The sequence below is a fragment of the Tinamus guttatus genome, unplaced genomic scaffold, assembly GCF_059628265.1.
Source record: "Tinamus guttatus ecotype Peru unplaced genomic scaffold, ASM5962826v1 Tinamus_guttatus_pri_ptg000123l, whole genome shotgun sequence".
Lineage (NCBI taxonomy): Eukaryota > Metazoa > Chordata > Aves > Tinamiformes > Tinamidae > Tinamus > Tinamus guttatus.
In genome coordinates, this window is record NW_028288657.1 from 1,381,469 (window position 1) to 1,401,232 (window position 19,764).

The 19,764-nt window shown below is 43.3% G+C and overlaps 1 protein-coding gene across 1 annotated transcript in view; it reads left to right on the plus strand.

The window, feature by feature from the left end:
* Positions 1-6,938: 6,938 nt before the first annotated feature.
* The window catches only part of KCNU1 (potassium calcium-activated channel subfamily U member 1), a 38,746-nt gene continuing 25,920 nt past the window's right edge, over positions 6,939-19,764 (plus strand). Inside the window, 16 exon segments of the mRNA XM_088521498.1 lie at positions 6,939-7,109; positions 7,669-7,785; positions 8,335-8,396; positions 9,979-10,069; positions 10,783-10,894; positions 11,479-11,554; positions 12,007-12,082; positions 12,425-12,595; positions 12,983-13,074; positions 13,303-13,413; positions 13,997-14,102; positions 14,927-15,009; positions 15,859-15,928; positions 16,488-16,643; positions 18,518-18,630; positions 18,750-18,818. Of these exon segments, the coding sequence (XP_088377624.1) occupies positions 6,939-7,109; positions 7,669-7,785; positions 8,335-8,396; positions 9,979-10,069; positions 10,783-10,894; positions 11,479-11,554; positions 12,007-12,082; positions 12,425-12,595; positions 12,983-13,074; positions 13,303-13,413; positions 13,997-14,102; positions 14,927-15,009; positions 15,859-15,928; positions 16,488-16,643; positions 18,518-18,630; positions 18,750-18,818 (1,676 nt within the window).

The window sequence follows — 19,764 nt, forward strand, 5'->3', positions numbered from 1 at the left end:
GTGCAGGATCTGTATACAGATATATGTACAGAGTGCACTATACTGCACAGTGCAGTGTATATACCACTTGGAGAGGAACCCCAGCAGTCCAGGCTGGGGTGTTCAAATGCATTCTGAAAGGGTTTTCTATGGGGCTTTGGGTCAGGTGTTCTGGGAATGGCATCAGAAATGCAGTTTGGGTCAATATGTGCATGTTCACCCTTTTCATAATGTTGATACTGAAGTGCTCACTGTGCATTTTACTGTCCCTTTACTGTCAGCAAGCACCCAGGATGGGGAAAATGCATCTGGTTTATCTGGAGCCTCTGATTACAAAAACTCTGTGCAGTTTGCTCTAGTCTCCAGTTCTGAGGAAGTTGCTGAGCCTCAAATGACAACCCTCCAATCTTGTGAATAACCAACTTTGAGTATAATTGTGTTTATCAATCTGTAAAGCCAGGAATCTAATCAAACAAGGTTCCTTGGTGCAGTCAGCCTCCCATGTGCAGATCTCCAGCCTCCAGCTGTGTCTTATTCAAGGGGCAACTTCCCCTTCTATTTTCAACAATGAAAATAAGATTAACCAGCAATTAGGACTGCAGAGAAAAAGCAAATATAGAACAATAGAAGTCATTCCCCCTTGTTAATGTAAATCAATGTTATCAAATTAGATTGTGCTGTGAGGTGCAGGTGTCAGCTGAGCTGCAACTAATGACAGCAGAAATCCTTTAAAGGAGATTAACCAGCTACCCAGGGCCCCTGTGCTCCTGCCAGCACTGCTTTGTGTGGCACAATGAAGCACTTGTGGAAAGGATCCCCAAATCACTTGGATGAGCCCTTGTGCCTTGCACCAGTCTCAAATCTCTATAGCTGCTGTTGTCAGTTCGATTTTTGTAGTATTGCTATGAAAAAGGGAAAAATGCAGTCTCTCACCCTTTGAAAAAAAAAAGTTGGCAGATTTTGTTGGCTCTTAATAGCTCTGATTTTTCTTTCTGTATAGGCATATATAAATGTGCACACATGTATTTGTAAAGTAAATGCTTCTCTGCTTTGCTAGCACTGTGTGCCTCAGACTCCCTGCTTTGCCTGCCCATTTTGAATAATGGAAGATACTGGTGTATATAGAAAACATGGATTAAAGTATAATATCTAGTCAGTGGTTTAGGCAGATTTCTGAGGAAATCAACTCTTAAAATCTTCCATAAAGAAGAAACAAGTTTTCTATCTAATTATCAAGTGGTTAACTTTAGTCCATCAAAAATGTTAATTACATTTAATGTTGTGGTCTCTGATCCCTCTGCATTTTAACTTATTTTAAATCATTATGCCCCACTTAGAGGTCCTGATAATGGAGAGGAGTTTTGAACATGAAAAGGCCAAAGAATCTGCATGGTCTCAGTGTGGGGTAGGGCAACCACTGGTTAAAGGAATGGAATAACTAGAAGGTGAAAGAAAATGCAAAATGCAGCAAAGTTCATAACTTAATAAATATTGGCTTCATGTCTATGTAGGCTTTTCAAGGGACTTGAAAAAATTCCCAGAGCAATAGATTGTAGGAGACTTTTAGAAGGGAAGTCATATAGCCTTTCATTTATTTAAGGGCAGTTGCCATACAGGGAGGGGAAATGTGGATATGTGCAGAAAGGTGCGAGAAGGATCATTTGGCTAAATGAGCTCCTGTTGTCAGGCAGCTTCGAATCAAGGGCAATACTGAAATGCTGCGTGCTCTTGTTAGCAAGGATGAGAAGTGGTGCTTAAGGGCTCCAGCTCCCAAGAAAATCCCCTTAGCTCTGCCATGGCTAGTGCTTTGACAGATAATATAGTTGAGCTGGAAGTCATCCAGCAGAACAAAATGCTTGAAAAACAGAGGAAGAATGACAAAACAGTTTTTGCCTTTCTTTTTTGAGATACTTTTTCACAGCCTGAAGAGATCTGTTGACATAAGTGCAGCCAGAGATGAGAGGTTTTTAAAAACAAGCTTCAGTGATATATGGTTTATACTAGGAAAATAATTATTCTTCAAAGATTCCTGAAAAATAGAGCTTAAGGTGTTTAATGATTAAAAACCTGATGTCCTTGAATATAAAAGTCAGATAAAAGCACTGCCAGGGACCTTAATGCAGCTGAAATGATAAACAGAAAGGGAGCAATAATGAGCAAGCCTGAGGTGATTACATTCTCTAATTAGAGCACATGTATCATTTAGGCATGTAATCTTTGTCTGTCTAACACACTTTGCTTAGACTAACCTGTATCCAATGAGCACTTTGATCATCACAGCAGCATGTGCAGGAAGAACCATTACAGGTGTTCGTGTTCCTGGGAACAAGCACCGAAACTCCCCTGCGCGCCGCAGTCCACAGCATTGCACCCTTCGGATGAGAAAAGGTTGTGAACAAGGTGATAGAGGTGTGATCTCGGCTGTCTCCGTGGCAGTGATTCTTAACTCACTGCATTGCACTAATTTGCTCAGGCTGAAGATCTGAAGTGTGAATCTTGGTACCCTGTGCCACTATACATAATACAAAGTTTTTATTGTCGTTTGCTTTTTAATCCTGGAACTGGAAGACTGGTCCTTAATCAGATAAATCATAAGATATTTGTTTGATTTTATCAGTGACTTTTCTGGGACTGCTGTAGAAATTTTAGTTGATAGTTTTATAGCTGTAGTTGAAGCTGGCAGCCTCTCAGTGCTGACTAGATGGTTGGAGGAGAGGCAGACAGAGACCATGTCATGCAGAGCTTACAGAGTTTAATTTCAAGCTACAATACCATCTAAATTAGCTTCAGTGGACATGGGAAATGTAATCCTATGTCTTAGCATATATCAGAGCCTTGCAGTGAGTATTGCAGTAATGAAGTGAGCAGGGATCTGGCTTCAACCAGATACTAGAAGGAATAACCTCCTAAAACAAGCAAAGCCTTAGGTAAAAAGAGATCCTGAGACACCATCAATCCAGTTGAGGCTCCCTCAAGTCAGGTTTGATTGCAGAGCCGTTTGTCACGGGTGCTGGGGAGACACCGTTTGAATTCCCCTCATCTGCAGCCCTCTGTGGCTTTGAGGAGGAGCAGGGAATTCTTGGCACCCTCCTCTTGTTCCACCTCCCTGTTTGGAAAGGGAGATGTGCAGTTGCCTACCACATGCCTGCTCTGAGGAGAGCTCTGTAAATGACTGCTCTGCTCTTGTGCTGGGGAGGTAAATGAGCCTCTTGGCGCTCTGGTCCCTATCCCTACACAACCCCTTTGGGAATTTCCAGTGTGAGCTGCTTTGGAAAGACAGGAAGATCTTCCCATGCTGAGAACCATGTTGCTAAACATAGAGGTGTCCTGAAGTTTGTTTTGGGATTTGGCTGCATCAGCATGTGGATCAGACTTTTCTCTGCCCAGCTGCCTTGAGTCACTTGTCCCTGTCTTGGTGTTCCTTCTGTGGATTTTGCAGGGATGTGGTGACAAGCAGCCACAGTGGCCCTTGGTCCCCTTTCATCCCAGTATAGCTGTTCTTTGTTCCCTCATCAGGCATGAGAGGCCCCATCAGGCACAACCTGGCTTCCAAAATCAGTGTGATTGGGACAATCAGGCAGTCTGCATAACACTTCTAAAAAGCCTTCATTAGCCTCAAGTGTCCTTCAGCAGTGACTGCTGGAGAGAGAAAACTTGGAGGAGGAGCTTCAGGGCCCTGGGTTTGGATGAGGATGCGGTAGGAATGAGAGCCAGGCTGGAAGGACAGGGCTGCTTTGCCCCTGGCTGCAGAGAGCACTGACAAAATGCCCAAGGAACCCCTGCACAAAGCACTGAGGGAGGGATGGTTATCCTCATCAAGGAGGGAAGAAGAGAAATTAGTTTATTAAGACATTTGTGCTGGATCAACAGGTTTCCTGTGCTGTTTATTCCTTCCATGTGCAGGGCTGCTCCGCTGGCACGTGGCGGGGTGTGTCTGGGAGGGGAGGCTGCGTGTTGGGCACAATAATGGCCTTGCTGCCAAGATATTAGTGGATTATTTTGCTCTTGCTGCAAGTGGCATTAAGATGAGAGACCCTGGCTATTGTGCTGTCAATTTGTTTAATGATTATTAGAGGAGCAGGTGATTTCTATTAAAGGGAAGTGACAGACTGTCTATTAGATATAGGTGCATGCTTATTAAATTGGAAGCCTGGAGCAAGCAGCCTGGCTCATTTACTTCCAAATTCCAGACCAATCTGTTTTATTTGCACCTGGGAGGTTCGGAGCCCAGCAAAAGTAGGGACTGTTTGCCAGACAGGCATTAGAGGAGCACTGTGTTCGTGTGTTGATACTTGCTTCCAAAATGGAGACTGCAGCAGGAAGAAGGGTGGGAGAACGCAGGCTGGAGTACATGTTTCTCAGCTTAATTCCTTAGCTTTCTTACCTGCATAGGCTTGGAAGCAGAGGGAGGCGACAGGAGAATTTAATGTTTACGTGCAAGTGCTTTGTCTGTTGAAGCTCTGTGTGTCCCCATTCAATTTGGAGTTGGGTGACTTCTTGCAGGCCCGTTTATCCCAGGGCCCTGGCTATGCTGAGAGCCAGCTGCTCCAGTGGGAGCCGTGGGCTCCTCTTGGATTGTTCGCTGCAGAGAGCACCTACCCAAAGGAGACTTTATTCACGGTCCCCAGCAGCTATTGGTTTATGCTCTGAAGCGGCAGAATTTATCTGTCTCTTTAATCCAGTCTAATGTGACTGTGGATGTTCTCATTACCCAGACAGAAGTTTAATCCTTTCAGGAAATGTCTCCCCAATTCAGTGTCTGTCTCATCCTTCTTTCCTCACAGTCAAACTGGTGCACTTGAAAATCAAATCTCTCCCGTCACAGATCTCCTGTAATAAGCTTAGAGCTCATGCAGCCACATTAGCCAGATCTTCACTGGGATAGTGACTTGCCTTCTGCTCTCTGCAGATCAAAGAGGATGCTCAGAAATTGGAAAGGCTCCTAAGAGACATAAAAATGATTCCGAGTCTGCGAAACGTGTTGCTAGTGAAAGGCATAAGGAGCTTGAGCCATTTAAGCTGTCAAAGAGGAAATAAAGAGGAGATGCCATCATGGTGTGCAAGCACAAATGCAGAGAAGATTATTTGTGATAGTAGATGGTTCTTCCAACCAGCACGAGCAGATACAGTAATATTTGGCTGGAAGGTCAAGACTGTGTGGATTTGTTGCAGGGAGGGGATGTAAACAGAGGGCTCGGTGCTAGGGACTCCTGCAGGCAGCTTCCTGGTGTCCTGCTGACTCCTTCTTGGCCTTATTTCTTCCCTCTTGTGTTTTCTACCTGCAAAATATTGATATGAGGAGTTGCTTCCTGTCAGGAGGCAAGTGTGGAAACCCCTCGTGTTCACAGAGCACCCTGAGCAGCGGGGTCCCTGGGTTTGCACTGGAAACAGGCAGTGTTACACCTCGTGCTGAGTTTCCACTCTATTTAGTCACACGCGTGTGCACCCAGGCAGCAGCAGAAACTACCGTTTAGTTGTATTTCGAAAGGAAATAAAGCGTGAGTCTGCTCCGTGCCGCGGGTCCTGCTGTCGCCGCAGAGGTGCCCGCTGAGCATCGGTGCCACAGCCTGAGCACGGCCGGGTGGCTGGGACCTGAGGGACCCGCTCTGCGCTGGGGACAGCAGGACGTGGACAGAGCTCTGGCTTACGGTAAGCGGCTCCAGCAGCAACACGCGAGCCAAGGCTGCCATCTTCAGCCCAGAGCTCCCTACAGCAGCAGAGAAACGGAGCCGACAGCCCCAAAGGGATGTACGGGGCAGGCAGTGAGGTGGGGTCACCTGGCAGACAGGGAGCTGGTTCTGCTCTATAGCCCCCTCAGTGAGGGAGACTTTAGAGCTTTCCAGCTTCCCCAAAACTGCTTCCATCCACATGCCTAGAAAGCATCTGGCCTGAATCCTGACCAAGGTGGACAGTGGGTGGGAACTTCATGTCACTCTGCCGCTTCCTCTGCTCCTACTTACTGAGCTGCTGCAACGTGTGAGGGTGGTGGTAGGAGACCCCATCGCTGCTGCTCCAGGAAAGGGCAGAGCCTCGGGCAGCTCTGCTCTTGCTCTCGCCCTGTCCCTCCATTGCCATTCTTACAGCAGAGCAGCTCAGTGCTAAGAAGTGCTAAGGATTTAGCAAACTCAACGTGTGCAGGTAACATGCAGTTATACCAGGGTAAAAGAAAGATTCCTTAACTTAGAACAGTACCTTTTTTCCTTTCTTCACCTTGAGAAGGTGTTTAAAATGCTTTCTGCCCTTGGTTTGGGTGTTCTGGAGCCCTAGCTGAGGAACTAATTGCAGTTGTGTTTTCATGGAGACTGATACACCACAGGTTTGTCTGCCAGCTGACAGACTGTCCCCAGAACCACCCGCACTGTTCACACCATCCCCTGCGGCTTCCTCCAATGCTCAGCATGAAAGGCAAGGGGAGGGCAGCCATCGCATATTACTGCGTTTGAAGGCTACAATAATGTACTTTTTAGCCTCCCAGCTTGACAATTTGTTGGGCTGTTATTTCATCGTTCTTCCCCTGCCCCGGGCGTGCATTTTCCCAGTTCAGACAAAATCACCACTTCCAAACTCAGCTGTCCTGATTGCATGAAGAGGAGCCTGATTGCATTATTCATGTGCAGTGCTCATGTGAAAAAAAAATTAAAAATAACTTCAAAACTCTTGACTAGACTTAAAGTTTTTGATGAAATTTTATTTCAGTGGAAAGGAGTGAGGTTACAGAGTAAACTGGTGGCATCTGCTCCCACACCAGCTGTGCCTGGGGCAGCTAGACCTGCAGAAATGGTTCTGGCTTAAACCCCAACTTAGGTCTTTCTGCTGCTGAGGGAGCCCAGTTCCATTGGCCTCTCCTCCCAGTGGCATCACGATGGCAGCACAACAGCAGTGTCACAGAAGCAGTGGATGTTCTAGAAGGTTGTGGCCAGGGAATTTAAGGAAGCCTAGGCAGTAGAAGGCAAAGCAAAATGATTCATAATGTGATAGAGAAATTTGACCTCACTGGTGTACTACATTTTCAGCTGGCTTTTATTGTGCCCTCCTTGTTCATTTTCCTGGGAGGCCTGCTTACCATCCTGGCTTTCAGGATAGCCAGATACACCTATGGATTCATCCTAGCATACATCTGGAGGAAAAAGGTAACGACACCATATTTTGGAAATAGCTCATATTTTGTGTTGATATGAGAATGCAGCGCTCAAAGTTTTGGGCCCTTTTGTGTTGAACTTGTACTCAGAAAATCTGTATCTTGCATAGAGTGTGCTGAGGGAAAGCTTGGTCTGGGGAAACTCCAAGGTTTTGATTTTTACCTCCAAAATACTTGTTTTTGCAAGATTAGTGATTTGAGTATTGGATTTGGATTATTGTGCTTTCCTTTCTGAAAGAATGGGGCAATACTGGGTTTTATCAATGTAGCTACTACAAGCCATGCAAACACATACCTACAGGAACATCAGCACCTATATATGTATCAGATAAGCACGTCAAGCTGCTGGAATGCTTGCCATTTCACTGGTGAGCACAGTTATCTCCACTTGTATATAGCCTGTCAGCTCCAACCAGACAAGTGGGTATGTGCAAAGCCCCTGTAGGTTACTCTGATCCGTTTGGGTTGTGTCTGGGCGCGTTGGTTGTAGCCATCCTGAGGAAGGGTGTGTGGGGAGCTCCAAGATAATGCTCCGTTTGCTTCTCTGGCAGGACAAGGATGCATGGTGGCCTTACCAAAGGAAGCAGAGCTCTGTCTATTGGATGAGGGTCTTCTCTACAGAGGTGCAGATGATGCTGTCAGCCCAGACATCCACGGGGCGTGTGCTGGTATGGACGTGGGTTAGCACAGTGGGCTGGCTCCTCTGGGGGCCTTAAGGCCTCAAAGGACATTAAGGCATAGTGACAACACTGTGTGTTTTCCACTGTAGGCTTTTCCCTAATCCAAGTGGGTTTGACCTGGAGAGATGACTTGGAAACTCTTCCTGAGTAGAGTAAAAATGATAAAATGGCTGGAACTGGTCATCTGACACTAGTGGTGCTCAGGTTGTAGGCAGATTGCAGAACCTATCTGATCCCCTCCGCAGTCTTTCACAATTAAAACTAAGCAGTTGGAGTTACATAGGAATAATTAGGTGAGCAGGCCCCAGCCCTCAGAAGCAGGATCAGTGCTGATTTGTGTTGTTTGAGAGCCTGGTTCATTGCGTAGGCCCAGCATCCCTTTCCTGGGGTTGTGCAGTGCAGATAGGTATATTCGTTCCTTCTGCCACACCTGTAACTTGCAGACAAACAATAAAAGTGGAGTCTAAGATGCGTGTTTGGAATTTGTGTTACTACCAGGTTAAAACTCACACTATCTTCTTTGATGCCTGTTTTCAGATGATACTGGTGTTTTTCCTGAATATTGGCTCGCTCGTAGCATATTTTGTCGACCTTAGCGAGTAAGTAGATTACTGAAGTTTATCCAGAATGTTTGTTTAGAACAAGCTGTGGAAGCCCAAGCTGATCTTCCTTTTATATATCTTTCTGTTGAAGCACTCTTGGTGGGGGTACTTTGTTCTGGGGACGGTGAAGGGGTGTTTGGGGGTAAGGTGGTTCTCTGGGTGCGCACACACGCCCCTTGGATACACCTTCAAAGCTGGATTCTCAGAAGAAATGAGGGACAGGTTTCCAAGGACTATGGCTCCAAACAAATTTTGAAAATTCTCTGGCACCCGTTTTGATGCCTACATTTTCAAAAGCATTTGAAGCCCATATTGCAGTGTTTAGAAGATGCTAGGCTTTGACTAAAGCTCACAACCCAAAACTCCTCTGAAAGTCTGACCGTCTATTTTTGTAGCTGGGAACAAGTACAGCAGGAACAGAGCTCTCCTATAAAATCCCAAACTTCAGTAAACAATTTGATGAGAATAAAATAACGAGACTGAGGAGGGAAGCAGGCTGTGGCCTCTATCAGTCTTCCCTGAAATACATTTATTTTGTAGAGTGTGCTCAGGGGTAAAAGGATATTAATATGTAAAACCCCTCTGATCGATTTAATATGGCAGAGCATTGTTCTCAGGGCTTTGCTTGGGCTTGTGCATAGCGTCGGAAAAAGAAAATGGAATCATAAAGTGAGATAAATATAAAAGCTATGGAGCAGTCTGAACTGAATTCAAAGAACACGGCTAAACCTGAGAATCAGAATTACACATCAGGAGCAATTCAATATTATGTTTAATCCCAAGGCTTTATAAACTTGGCAAACAGCTAGGAATAGCTCCAGAAAGGGAAGAGTTTCTTTTTGAGGAGAAAACAGTTAATCTTATTCACCCCCAGTCCTTCCCATGAATAACATTGCACCCTATATGTGAAAGTAGGTGTTCTCCTGGGCTGACCTGTGGGCTGGATCACTTAGTTCTGTTTCTCCTTTGAAAATACCCTGTGTGGAGAATGAACTGGCTCATAAGCAGTATCCTGAGCTCATTGTAAGGCTGCTGTGGGCCAGTGTGACAGTCTGCAATGTCCTGGGCTGCTGTCAAACATGTCCTGTTGGGCGAGGTGGTACCAGCAGGAGAAGTTTATTCCCTCAGCTTTCCCTGCTAGATGTTACCACCTGCAGCCGTTCCTGCTCTTAGGCTTGTTCCAGCTCTGGGAGGCCCCTCTCATGCAGGGTCAGCGGAGCTGGCCTAGGATGGGAATTACTGCTCCACAGAGCAGAGGAGCGCCCGAATCCTGAGGATTTGTTTAAGTATTCCTTAAATGTATGAAAAGCAAACCTTCCAGGATAGACCGTGGGGTAGATAAGATCACGTCATGTTTTAACATATGTGCTAATGCTAAAAGAAACCTGCTGTTAACACTTTAGCCCACTGAGGAAGCAGTGGTTTAAATTGCACAAAATTGTGAGTACTTTAAACTTCTGGCTTAGTAAATATTTCATAATCAAAATAAAAAAGCTTTATGCCATTTTGTAGCGAGTATATTTGTTTTGTTCTTGCTTCTTTCTCCTTGCACTGTCTGTGATCTGTCTTTTTCCATTAGAAGAGAGACTTCCAAGATCTACTTCCCAGACAATATCCTTTTTATAGATACAGGCTTCAATGCTTTCTTCCTGCTTTACTTTGGATTACGGGTAAGGGCACATTATGAAAAAGGTGAGTTGCAAATATCTATTTGGGAACACTTTACCTGTTTGAGTCATCAAGTCTTCTGAAATATATCTGACTGCCTTCGCTTAATTCAGTGCCACCTTGTTTTTTTTATCAGCTGCTAAGTGCTTTCTTTTTGGAATTTGGTTATTTTCCATCTTTTTGCTAGCTCACACATTAGCCATGTCTTTACCCTGCTCAGTTGGCCAGGGCTCTATGCTGCTTGTGTGGAGTTGACTGAATGGCTAGCTGTATGCCATCTGCTAAAATGTTATTAGTAATGCTGTTGTAAAATGCCTCTTGAGCCCAGATTTTGGCATTAGAATTTTTGACCAAGCCTTTAGAAGGCAGGATTCTCCCTGTGATGATTTTAGATAGTGAGGATGGGGTTTTGGCTGTCCCTGGGTTTTATACTGATCCTTTAGAACACCAGAGAAAGGTACCCTAGAAAAAAAGCTGGAATAGGCAGATGAGAAGGAAGCAGAGAGTCATTTTACCTTTGGGTCCAACCTGCCATTGTGTGCTTGGGGCTTCAGCCCAAGGCTTTCTGGAACAAAATGAAGCCTTAAGTGGGTGTTCATGGAAGCCAAAAAAAGTAGACTGCAAAAATGGGTCTCTTCTTGGAGAGCTTTCTCCTTGCTGTGGTGAGAGCCCTGGTCACACAGCTTTTGTGCTTTTTGGTGTTGTTCATCTTTAGTTGGTGGCAGCAGATGACAAGCTGAGGTTCTGGTTTGAGCTGAATTCTCTTGTGGATTTCTTCACCATTCCTCCAGTTTTTGTTTCTTATTACTTAAAGAAGAACTGGCTTGGTAAGTGATGCTTGGAGATGCTGCTCCATCCTTGTTATTCAGCATCTTATAACAATGCTTATTTAGTTTATTTTGGCTTGGAGAAACTTGACTAACCACCACTATGCAAACTGTTCTGGTAAGCAAAATTACACCTTACTGGTGAAAGCTCTTGGATTTCCAAAGGCTTGTGAATTGCCTATGTTCTCTTTGTGTGCTTGCCTGTGTTTTAACTTGCTGAACTGGATGTGGTGTTACTCAGAAGGGAAGTGAACATGGTACCCTGTTTTATGAATGACTTCCATGCATGCTCTGAGATGTATAGTCTAGTAGGCCTCTATGTCACTTAATCCCTCAGTTTGTAGCTGAAAGAAACTGCATTTCTTTTTTTTTTCCTTGTAATTCAAGGCCTGCTTTGAGGACATAAATAGAAATTCAGCAACAAAAGGCACTGAATACATGGCAATGCTATCCTCTCTTGTCAGATGTGATGTATGATCCACTCTAAATGTGTGGAAAACAAAGCATCATGTCTAAACTTACTTGAATACATGCAAATACACTGCTTCTAGATGGAGGTTTCTCTTTGCCTTGCTTTTCTGCAGGTTTGCGTTTTCTGAGAGCACTGAGGTTGTTAGAACTTCCCCGAATACTGCAGTTCCTCAGGATTACCAAGGACAAGTAAGTCGAAGCCTGGCCGAGAACACCTGGAGACATGAGCTCCCTGGCGTCCGTATTTTGGCTGACTGTGGTAATAAAAGAAAAATAAAAAGTTGCAGATGGCAATAAACTGACTATTAGTAATGATGAGCTAGAAATTACAAAAAGTTTTATAATTATTAGCTCTATTAAACTGGGGGCGGGGGGGAGAATAAATGGGAGTCATACATATAAGAACTCTAGCAGGTTTTGAAATTTGATAAATATCAAAAATGGAATTATTTGACATGTTGCCTGTGACAGAAAAGGTTGGATGGAGGAAGCTTTTTGGAATTCTAAATCCTTTTGTAGTGTTACATACATGAGAAGGGTTTTTTATTTCTGAGCAGAGGTGGTGTCAGGTAGGAAATTAATTCTTGCAGAGATAATGTTATGTCTTAAAAGCTCTGGGCCTTTTCTTTTTCTGTCTCCAGTTATTCAATCAAGCTCTCCAAACTCTTTGCTGTATTTCTCAGCACATGGCTCACAGCTGCAGGATTTATTCATCTGGTAGGTACAGTCAGTTACACATCCTTCCTTGTTGTCTTAAATCAGTATTACTGTATGGGCTTTCCCTAAAGAGTGTGGCCTTCTCTGTGGGAGAAAGAGAGAAAGAAGAGTTTTCTTAGGAGGACAAAGCATGGCTTAGCATGATTTGAACCAGTGCAGTTTACTTGGATGTGCTGCCAAGCATAGTTGCAAGCCCCCGTTTTCTGATAGTGAATCACTTCAACAGATTATAATAGTGCTGCTTTTTCTTTATTAAATAATCAATAACCATAGAGAGGCCCAAACCATGTCCTTGGTTCAGTCCTTTAAGCTTTTTCTCTTGCTACTTTCTCTGCTGAACAGGTAGAAAACAATGGAGATCCTTGGGTTCACCCTGGCAATTCTCAGTCCCTCAGCTATTTCAAGTGCATGTACCTGGTAATGGTGACCATGTCCACTGTGGGCTACGGTGATGTTGTGGTGAAAACAGCCCTCGGTCGGACCTTCATTATTTTCTTCATCATTGGTGGTTTGGTAAGACACCTTTATTTCTTTTCTGGAAATGATAGCTGGGCACACAGAGTAAACAGGCATGTACCAAACACTGGAGCTTAGCAGAGTTCCAGCAGGGACCAGGTCTCTCTGTGTAAACAGTTTTAACTGGAAGTACTTCCAGCACGACTCTAGAGCAATTTTGTCCCCTAAGAGCTGGCAGGGTTCCAGGTATTTCTTCCTGAGGCTGCAAATGCTTGACAGAACAAAAGCCGAAATACTGGACAAAAAAATCCAAGGTGTCAGGGATTTTAGGAATCCAAAGTACATTTGTAGCTGTTGCTCCTCACAAATTTTCATGGGTTAATTCATCATAAGTAGGATAGATGGAAGTGGCTCTGAGAGGTGTGGTACTTCTTGTTGTCTTAGGTACTGTTTGCAAACTTTAGCCCTGAAGTTGTGGAAATTGTCGAAAGCCATAAAAGTTACAAATCCTCCTATGAAGTGGTGAGTGGGAAAAAGTAAGTATTGTTGTTGTATGTATTTGTTTCCCTTTCTTTCCAATGTAACTCCTGAGGTACATGGCAGTGATAGATGAAATTACCACCAAGTCAAAGACTGAAGCTGTCTGTCTCCTGCAGTACTTGACTTCATAACCAACAAGCAGATATGTAATGTCCTGCCGTGTCAGATTTGCAACAATCACTCTGCTGTTTCCCAAATATCAAATCTTGTTTGATCTCCTGTAGCTATATTGTTGTCTGCGGAAATATCACTCTGGAGAGTGTCACTGCTTTCCTGCAAGACTTCTTGCTTCAGGACAAGGGAAATGTTTGCACAGAAATCCTTTTTCTGGGAGAGTAAGTATCTGTATCTCTGTGAGATAATGCATATCCTTTCCCTCAGTCCTCTGAAAGGAAATGTAGGAGGCCTGAGAGCAAAGGAAAGCCCTGCTGTATAACTCATTAAAGGGAGCTGCAAAACAAACTGAGGCACGAGACTTTCCTGCTGGAATGTTCAATAGAAAATGTTTTCAACTGGCTCTGCCCGAGGTACCCAGCTGTAAGTCTTGGCAAGTGTGGCAACGAGAGAAGTTCAGCAGTTGCAGGTGAACGCAGTGTGGAGCCCAAACGTGGGAAATGTCATTTCGTGGCTCTCACGGAGTAGCAGGGAAAGTTGTATGGATGGTTGTGGAATGATGCTCATGAAAAACCTAGCAAAAGGCAAGAAAAATCTAGGAAATGTTTTCATGACTGCTAACTTTTTATAAAAGCTGTTTCCATTATATCTAAGCTATGTACTTTAACTGAGCTACCAAAATCCCTGTAGTTATTTTTATAAACAGCAAGTAATTATGGTAAATGGCTTCTCTGAGAAACTGAGAATTGAGGAGAAGATAATTATGAGAGAATGGATTTTTTTCTTGTTGTTTATATTGAATAGGTCTCTTCCTAGTCTGGAGCTGGAAGCTGTATTCAAATGCTATTCAGCCTACACTACTTTCTTTTATGGCTCTGCACTGAACTTGGAAGATCTAAAGAGAGTTGGGGTAAGAACTTTACGTCCTTTCTGCTTGAGGAGCCAGTGTCAGAGAAATCTTGTCTCCTATGAAAGGTTGTCTGCTGCATTTACTCGCTTTGTGTTGAATTTGCACTTTGGGTAGCTCCCTTTAGTCTGGAACTACCTTTTGCAGACCAGTGTGTTACTCAGAAAGTGAGAATGCAAGGGCTGGGAATAATGGGCTTTTCAGACTGTACATTTTTGAAGCACAATTAGGAAGGAGAGATCATATTTTGAATGGGCCTGAATTAAACAAGCAAACAAACAAAAACCCCACAAACCACTGTTTTAGCTATGGTTTCTACCCAGTGATCTACATTACTGGATCTCCATTTCCCAGAAGCCTATAAAAGCAGTACCATAAATGTAGCTGTTCTTCTATGTTAACAACTTTACTGCACGGCTCATACCAGTTGGATGACACAGATGGAGCTCCTTTGACCCAACCAAGTATTGACTCATGAAGTGCTTTGGCTGGACATCATGAGGATGAATATAACACTGCTGCCTGTTTTGTAAACCTCTTCTAGGAAGATTTTAGCACAAGAACTTTTAGATTTATTGTATTTCAGCACTTTAAAAATGGATATATGCATTATGTACTTGATCTAGTGGTTGATTGAAACATTAAGGCTCCAAGCTGTGTCATTGCCAAAACATTCAAGCATGTGTGCAACTCCAAAGTAATAGGATCCTGATGTCTTTAGCTATGAACATGCCTAAGGTTGTATGCCACTAAATCACCTCACTGGGAGACTATTCTACTTGATATGTGATTAAACCCTGATACAATTTTTCTTTCCTGGGATATAGATGGCTTCTGCAAGCGCCTGTCTCATTCTAGCCGATATTAACTCTCTGCAACCTTATACTGAAGATACTTCCAATATCATGAGGTAGGCTGAGATGCTCCAGTGCTCTTGTTCTCTACATGATTGATATTAGTAATGACACAGAGAGTGCGTTTGGCAGGGGAGCAGATTTGTCCTGTCACGTTCTCTCAGTAGGGAGAACTCACAACTCTGACTGCTTGCTGCTATGATTCTTTTCATCAGATGCATTGAGGAATTGAGACAGGTAGCATCTGTGTACCCTCGAAGCCCCCTGCAGAATATGGTGTTATTTATCGTGGTGTTATTACCCTTTTCATTGTCATGAATGCTATGTCAGCAGAGGAGCAGTTTGGCTCTCCTGCTGGAGAGCTGTGCACTACTGCCCAGTGCACTTCTGCTGCCTGGTCTCTGATATATTCATCCTGATCAGACTTGAAATAGAAAATTCTTTAATACTGCTGGCTTATGTGGAGTTAGTGACCTAACTGGCATAGCATCCCACTCCAGAACCAGTCCAGAAGTCCAGGTTCCAAACTGGTTTATCCTTGATGTCTGTTTCCAAAGAAAAAACAGAGGTTTTAGCTTATGAGTGGAATTTGCAGGTGGAATATGCAAAGCAAAACATACAGCTCTAGAATTTTAGTGGGCTGCAGGTACAGTTCTCTACCGTATGCCCTACATTGTGTGCGATTAGATTATAGCCTTTCTGTCTTCCTGTCTAGGTGATGGACTTGGGTTTGCTCAGTGTGTGCACGTCCCTTGACAAGGGTTGGGGCTATATCCCATTTTCTAGTGTTCCCACTTTTCAGCTGCTTCCTGCTGAAATAATTTACCCCAACTTGAAAAATGAAGGAGTCAAGCATATTAATCGAAAGTTATATATTTTTTGTTGTTTCTTTTTTATTTTCCTAGAGTGCTGTCGATCAAGAATAACTGCCCAAACACGAGAGTGATTTTACAAATAATTCAGTCTCATAACAAGGTAGTACAGTTTTACCTCTGTCGTGCTAGTTGTCATGGCTAAAACTGCCCTTTTGCAGTCAAAAATCCTGCTTTTATAAAAGGGCAAGACTTTCTCCAGTGTCTTGTGTTCATTCAATTACTAACATAGGATATCTTTTAACATTATTTAAAAAAAAAAACACAATACCTTTTGCTTTGTTGTTTGATTTATCAGTTGTCAGCAAGTGCTCATACAACAGTTAAAATACCTCTTGTGAGCTTAAGTCTAGCATCAAGGGGGCCTCAGACATCGGATGTTTCTGGGTGCTTCTAGCATGTCATACCTCAGTAACTTGCTTAATCCTGTATGTGCTTTGGTGTAAAGGGTACTTATGAAATGAAACCCAGCAATGCGTTTGAACATCTTGGCTTTGGGCCTTTTGCAAAATCTGTTCTTAATGAGGAACTCAGAAGTCTGTTTAGCTATCTATTAGCAAATTCTAGGACAGACCAAGTAAAAGAAGAAAAAAATATTTTTATAGCAATGTTGTAGCCCTACTTATCTCAGCTGACTTGTAATGACTTTCCATGATTAACAGGTCTATCTGCAAAACATCCCCAATTGGGGCTGGAGGACAGGAGATGACATCATCTGTTTGGCTGAGCTCAAGCTGGGCTTTATAGCCCAAAGCTGCTTGGTTCCCGGCTTGACTGATCTCCTGACTAACTTGTTCATTGGGAAAGAGAAGACTGAGGTACCTCCTCTGCTTGTCTGTGTGATGCAAAGGCCAGGAGGATCTGACAGCTCTGCCTGGCTCCTCTGAGCAGAAACTGCACCTGGATCTTCTCAGACTTATCTTGAAACATGCTGAGTTTTAGACTGGCAGAGAAGGCACAGAAAACTAATAGACTATTTTAATATCTGAATTCAGAAAAGAGGTGAAACATAGAGCTCTAAAGGAGCCTTGGGGATGTATTTTACAAGGGAGAGTGCAAAGAGCTGCCAAGCCCTTAGCAACCGTGCTGTATTTAGGTGACATGTGACACTTGTTCCAGGTCTAAAAGCAGTGGTGTGATGTGTGTGCTGCCTTGCCTCTGAAAGAACCCGTAAATCATTCCTGGTTGCTCCACTGTACACCCTGCTCCTTCACCTGGTTTCATTCTGTATTGCATGGAGTGTGATCTCTGCTCGCAGCTCTTCGGCAGGGTCACTTCTGCTTGGCCCAAAGCAAGTGGCCTGCAAATCAGGCCCTGTGGAGTTGATAGCATGAGTTTGCCCCCCCTTCAGTTTTCTTCTAGGCTTATTGATTTCTTTGATTTGTTCTTATGGGATCATCTACACAAGAATTGCGCAGTGCTGCTTGGGATCTCAACATAGACTTTAACAGAAACTCAAGTGTCTCACCCTGAAAGGGAGACGACCCAAATTAATTCTCCTTTCACCTCTTTCCTGATTATTACCTACTACAACCCAAAACTCATAAGCTACACATTAACTTTTCAGTACTTGGAAATGGCTCAGCAATTTTGCAGTCAATACCAGAATGTGTGATAAAAAGAAACAGCTGTTGGGCAGCCAAAGGCCTGATTAAGTCTTAGTTTTGCTGGTCCTGCTGTGGACATGCTTTTGCTATCACCTAGTGGCCATGTGTGATACTTCAGGTAAATTCCATTTCTTGTGCTAGGCTGTTGGTCTTCAGGGACTTGTAAAGTTTATTTTAGCAAACTGAATAAGTATTGTGTGAAATAGTCACCAGTGTGGAAGCTGTGTGTGGGGCTGAGAGGCTCCTGTGCTGTCAGGGGGGTTTTATTGACACACGCTGCTTCAGTCGAGTCTGGGTGTTTTGTTGAGATGTGCCAAAGCTGGCCAGATTTATACTATCAGTTTCTAAAGCACGCTATGAAATCTCAACAAACTTTTGACATGAGAGTTTTTTCCCAATTAAAAAAAATATTAAATTTTATTAACTTTATTTGGAAAGGAACTGTTTTTTCAATACAGACTATTAATTTTTATGGGGAAGGAATTCATATGCCAAGGGAATGGCTTATTCTCTGAAGCAGTCAGTGACAGCCTACAAATGTAAGGAGCTGTAAGCAGTAGAACATCTTGCTACTTTAACTGCATGCACATAAACAACCCTTCTGTAGTCACACGCTGTACATTTAGCAAAAGAAAATGTGCTTGTGCTAGAGTTCACAGTTCAGCAATATATCACACCTCTAATAATTGTAGTTTTTATTGGCAAAACTTAATGCAAGACCAGGCTCCATTTAAGTAAGCAGGGAGACATATTAATCTTATTGCAAATTAAGGTGAATCTTTTCCTGAACTAATGGGCTCTTAATACTTTGCTGTCTTGTGAAGGTCTCCTTAGCTTTCTTGTTCTGTCATAATAATGGCTGTTATTTGCTATTAAAAAGGGTTTTCCTGAACTAATAGGTTTTTTCCTATTGTTTATTAACTCTGATACTGCCTCTGACAACATATGCTTGATTTCAGTTCGACTTCTAATAACTATAATTGCATTAATAACTTACAGCAATAAAACATGAGCCTAGTGTTAGGTTATGTATGCTGTTTGCTCTCCCTTTGGCTGAATATCATCCTTGTGGTTGGCTCTTCTAGACAAAGAGAAAATACGTGGAGAACAAGATGCTTCTGGAAGACAGAGACTACAGAGTGATAACTTTCCTGCTCTCCAGTGATTTCATAGGCATGACGTTTGGTGAGGTTTGTCGGTATGTAGCACAGCCATGGGTGTCTGTCTGGTGCTTCCCCTCAGATGTGTCTTTTCACAGTACAGGCATGTGCAGATACTGCTGCTCTGTTGTGACTGTGACCTGCTTTCTTCCCTCAGGTTGTGCTTTGTTAAATTGGACCTTGTCTTGTTGGGGATTGAATTCAAGTTTGGCAGTCAAGGAGAGAGGTAATTGTCTGGGAGACTTATCTTCCAGCAAGGAGTCAACTAATTCCGAACTAAAAAATTCCAAAAAACAGGAAGGAAGTTACCCCTGAGTCTGCACAATGCTTGTACACCTCTTTTATCCTATACACAATATTTAGGAGTCAGGAAAAGATGTTTGTAGCAGTTGCAGAAGTGTCAGTGAGAGGATTTGACCATCTGCAACAATTTCCTCTTTTTTTTTTTTTTCTGACAGATAATCAGGCAAGAGATAGAGAATGAAACCCCATCCTCACCTTCCACTCCACGTGCAGTTCCCACTTTGATTTAACATGACTCAAGTGTATTTTCACTGGTAATGGAAACGCCTCCTCATTTTTTAACCACATGAGTTTACAGAGGCTTCTAAATGCTATAAAGCATTGTCATAAAGGGATAATTTGTCAATGCTGGCAGCACAGCTCCTTCTCTCTGAGGCTGATCTGGTCCTGGGCCAGATAACACTCTGTCTGTTCCAGTGATGAAATACAACACATCCTAATGGGGAAGCTGGAGCTGATTCAGAAAGGGAAGTAAATGAACACCATAGATCTTAGAAAAGCTTGAGAAATCATCCAGAAAATGCAGAGTATTGAATGCAATTATTGCTCCTTCCACTTGTATAGAGGAAATGGCTGTTTTGAGCAAACTGTAGAATAGAAGCTCTGAAAGCAAAATGAAGGGATGTGGGAAACACTGCTGTGAGGAATACACTGAGGCCAGTTTCCAAAGTGTGGAGTTATCTCCACACTAAAGGAAATCAATGGGTGTTGTAGTTGCTTAGCACTAATGAAAGCTAGGCCACAGCTCAGTCTGTTGTTTCATGGTTTATATGTTGTCTGTGTGAAAATGGAATTATGAAAAGAGAAAGCAAGAACAAAAGGGGATCTGGCAGCTCTTTGAGGTAGAGTCTATATTGGAGCTTTTTTTT